Below are 4515 nucleotides of genomic sequence, written 5' to 3'. Positions count from 1 at the left end.
GTCTGTTCTAGCGAAACAGTCCTGAAGTTTAGCATCTGCTTCATCTGACCACTTTTTTATAGACAGAGTCACTGGTGCTTCCTGCTTTAATCCTTGCTTGTAAGCAGGAATCAGGAGGGTAGAATCATGGTCAGATTTGACAAATGGAGGGTGAATGAGAGCTTTGTATGTGTCTCTCTGTGTGGAGTAAAGGTGGTCTAGAGTTTTTTTCCCTCCACTTGCACATTTAACATGCTGATAGAAATTTGGTAAAACTGATTTAAGTTTCCCTGCATTAAAGTCCCTGGCCACCAGGGGCGCTGCTTGTGGATGAGCAACTAGGAGCTCCGCCTCTTGGTGAACGTTTTCTTGTTTGTTTATGGCGGAATAAAGCTCATTCAATGCTATCTTAGTGCCAGCCTCTGGCTCTGGTGGTTTGTACACACCTATGAAAAATACAGATGACAACTCTCTCGGTAGATAGTGTGGTCTACAACTTATCATGAGATACTCTACCTCAGCCGAGCAATTCAGCCACGACTCCGTGAAGCATAAGATGTTACAGTTTTAATGTCCCATTGGTAGTTTCTTCTTCTGCGTAGCTCGTCGATTTTATTCTCAAAAGATTTCACGTTTGCTAGAAGAATGGAGGGAAGTGGGGTTTATTCGATCGCCTATGAATTCTCAGCCCGCTCTTCGGCCCGTCTTTTTTCACCTCCTCTTCACGAGGATCGCGGCCTGATCCCGAGGAAGCAGTATACCTTCGCATCGAGTTCTTCAGAGTCATGAAAGGAAAAGAAGGATTCTGCTAGTCTGCGGTGACTAATCGAAGTCCTGATGTCTTTTCGGTCATAAGAGACGTTAGCGGCAACATTATATACAAAGTAAAAAAACAAAAACAAGTTGCAAATAAACAAACAAATGAAACACAACCGGTTGGGAACGTAAAACGTCCGCCTTCTTCTCCGGCGCCATCTTACGAATTACTGGGATTTTCACTTTTGTGAGTAGTCTATTGTTTATCAATAGACTAGACAAGCTTAATTAAGCAGAGATGGGGTATAGTAAATGATCTTGAAAAGTATTTGAACCCAGATCTGCTTGTGGGAGAGGAGCTGCTTGCCCTGGGGTCGTCTCACTTTAATGGCGATCTGGAAGAAATTGGAGTAGGGCATAATCACGTTTGTCTGGGAACCAAAATGAACACGGTCGTAGTGAGCCAGGGGTAACTGATCCTGTAACACCCCACCCTCTATCAGTGTTCCCCAGGAGAAGAAGGGGGTAGCTGCATCCCAATTTGGCGACCAGAGTATGGGGGAGTGGGCGTGTCGAATGCAAAGGAGTGGGTGTGTGGAAAGGAGAGAAGTGGGTGGGTGGAAAGGAGAGGAGTGGGTGGGTGTGTGGAAAGGAGAGGAGTGGGTGGGTGTGTGGAAAGGAGAGGAGTGGGTGTGTGGAAAGGAGAGGAGTGGGTGGGTGTGTGGAAAGGAGAGGAGTGGGTGTGTTGAAAGGAGAGGAGTGGGTGGGTGTGTGGAAAGGAGAGGAGTGGGTGGGTGTGTGGAAAGGAGTGGGTGGGTGTGTGGAAAGGAGTGGGTGTTTGGAAATGAGTGGGTGTGTGGAAATGAGTGGGTGTGTGGAAATGAGTGGGTGGGTGGAAATGAGTGGGTGTGTGGAAATGAGTGGGTGTGTGGAAATGAGTGGGTGTGTGGAAATGAGTGGGTGTGTGGAAAGGAGTGGGTGTTTGGAAATGAGTGGGTGTGTGGAAATGAGTGGGTGGGTGGAAATGAGTTTGGAAAAAGAAAAGCAGACCATGGATTCTATTCCACTTCCTCCTGGCCTAGAGACTACTTTCAGTGTCAAATCAAAATCACATTTTATTGGTCACGTACACATGGTTAGCAGATGTTAATGCGAGTGTAGCAAAATGCCTGTGTCACCTGAAGCGAAGCGATCCCGGACTTCCTTTAGCGGGGCAGGATAACTTTGTTTTGTTTTGTTCTCCAGCTTGTGATTCATTTTGTTTGGGTTTTACACAATTGTAAAACTGGTTTGTAGATGAAACCTGACCTGCTGTTAATAGTTAAAAAAAAAAAAAAAAACTTTCAGTGCTGTTGAGCGAACAAAACCAAAACAGTAAACATCATATGTTTTGTACAATTTTACTCAAACCTTGTTTGGCCTCACGGTGTGTGAATGGTACACACACACACACACACACACACACACACACACACACACACACACACACACACACACACACACAGTCGTAGAAAACCTCTGACGTTCTCTCTGTTTTGACTCCAGGTGCTTTAACCCCATACAGAGAGGCTAAGAAGAGTGATCTGAGAGACTGTCAGACACACACACACACACACACACACACACACACACACACACACACACACACACACACACACACACACACACACACACACACACACACACACACACACACAGTCGTAGAAAACCTCTGACGTTCTCTCTGTTTTGACTCCAGGTGCTTTAACCCCATACAGAGAGGCTAAGAAGAGTGATCTGAGAGACTGTCAGACACACACACACACACACACACACACACACACACACACACACACACACTGTTGTCGGAAAGGTCCTGATGCTCTCTCTGTTCCCCCATTGTGCTACAGAGAGGTGAAGTGTTATCTGACAGGCAGAGTGCGATCCGGAGGGACTGACAAAGAGCCAGGATGATTCTGGCCACGCTGAAGGGCTTCGGGAAGCAGCTGCTGCGTGTCAAGGTGGTGGACTACAACACTGAGGACTCACGTCTCTCCCGATGTCTCAACACCTTCGACCTGGTGGCTCTCGGAGTAGGCAGTACTCTGGGAGCTGGGGTGTACGTCCTGGCAGGGGCCGTGGCCAGAGAGAACTCTGGTCCAGCCATTGTCCTGTCCTTCCTCATCGCAGCGCTGGCCTCGGTGCTGGCTGGTCTGTGTTACGCTGAGTTTGGGGCCCGCGTCCCCAAGACGGGCTCGGCCTACCTGTATAGTTATGTTACTGTTGGGGAGCTCTGGGCCTTCATCACCGGATGGAACCTCATCCTCTCTTACATTATAGGTGAGAGGGCCACACACACACACACACACACACACACACACACACACACACACACACACACACACACACACACACACACACACACACACACACACCTTCCTCATCACACATGTATGTTCAGAGAGGAACGTTAGAAAGATACTGTCATAATGCAGACAATAGATATATATGGGATGCATTGCATTTTCATGCCTCTTGTATAAACATATAATGATTGTCGATCCTGGATCATTTAGCTGTGTTGATCCTAGACCATCATTGTAGCTATGTTGATCCTAGACCATAATTGTAGCTATGTTGATCCTAGACCATCATTTTAGCTGTGTTGATCTTAGATCATAATTTAGCTGTGTTGATCCTGAATCCTAATTTAGCTGTGTTGATCTTAGATCATCATTTAGCTGTGTTGATCCTAGGCAATACTTCAGCTGTGTTGATCTTAGATCATAATTTAGTTGTGTTGATCTTAGATCATCATTTAGCTGTGTTGATCTTAGATCATAATTTAGCTGTGTTGATCTTAGATCATAATTTAGCTGTGTTGATCTTAGATCATAATTTAGCTGTGTTGATCTTAGATCATAATTTAGCTGCGTTGATCCTGGATCCTAATTTAGCTGTGTTGACCCTGGATCCTAATTTAGCTGTGTTGATCTTAGATCATAATTTAGCTGTTTTGATCCTGGATCCTAATTTAGCTGTGTTGATCTTAGATCATAATTTAGCTGTGTTGATCTTAGATCATAATTTAGCTGTGTTGATCCTGGATCCTAATTTAGCTGTGTTGATCCTGGATCCTAATTTATCTGTGTTGATCCTGGATCCTAATTTATCTGTGTTGATCTTAGATCCTAATTTAGCTGTGTTGATCTTGGATCATAATTTAGCTGTGTTGATCTTAGATCCTAATTTAGCTGTGTTGATCTTAGATCCTAATTTAGCTGTGTTGATACTAGGCAATACTGTAGCTGTGTTGATCTTGGATCATAATTTAGCTGTGTTGATCCTGGATCCTAATTTAGCTGTGTTGATCTTAGATCCTAATTTAGCTGTGTTGATCTTGGATCACAATTTAGCTGTGTTGATCTTAGATCATACTTTAGCTGTGTTGATCCTGAATCCTAATTTAGCTGTGTTGATCTTAGATCATAATTTAGCTGTGTTGATCTTAGATCATAATTTAGCTGTGTTGATCCTAGGCAATACTGTAGCTGTGTTGATCTTAGATCATAATTTAGCTGTGTTGATCTTGGATCATAATTTAGCTGTGTTGATCTTGGTTCATAATTTAGCTGTGTTGATCTTGGATCATCATTTAGCTGTGTTGATCTTAGATCATAATTTAGCTGTGTTGATCTTGGATCCTAATTTAGCTGTGTTGATCTTAGATCCTAATTTAGCTGTGTTGATCTTAGATCATAATTTAGCTGTGTTGATCTTGGATCACAATTTAGCTGTGTT

The 4515-nt window shown here is 44.0% G+C and overlaps 1 protein-coding gene across 2 annotated transcripts in view; it reads left to right on the top strand.

The window, feature by feature from the left end:
• Positions 1 to 2605: 2605 nt before the first annotated feature.
• LOC127908887 (high affinity cationic amino acid transporter 1-like) overlaps positions 2606 to 4515 on the top strand; it is a 29202-nt gene continuing 27292 nt past the window's right edge. For both annotated transcript variants that reach the window (XM_052468702.1, XM_052468701.1), the window contains exon 1: positions 2606 to 3054. In XM_052468702.1, the coding sequence (XP_052324662.1) occupies positions 2685 to 3054 (370 nt within the window). In that variant the 5' untranslated portion in view covers positions 2606 to 2684. The remainder of the gene's footprint in view (positions 3055 to 4515) is intronic.

This window comes from Oncorhynchus keta, chromosome 18 (assembly GCF_023373465.1).
Source record: "Oncorhynchus keta strain PuntledgeMale-10-30-2019 chromosome 18, Oket_V2, whole genome shotgun sequence".
Taxonomy (NCBI): domain Eukaryota; kingdom Metazoa; phylum Chordata; class Actinopteri; order Salmoniformes; family Salmonidae; genus Oncorhynchus; species Oncorhynchus keta.
The sequence above is the reverse complement of the archived record's forward strand: the minus strand, read 5'-3'. Positions and strand labels throughout refer to the sequence as shown.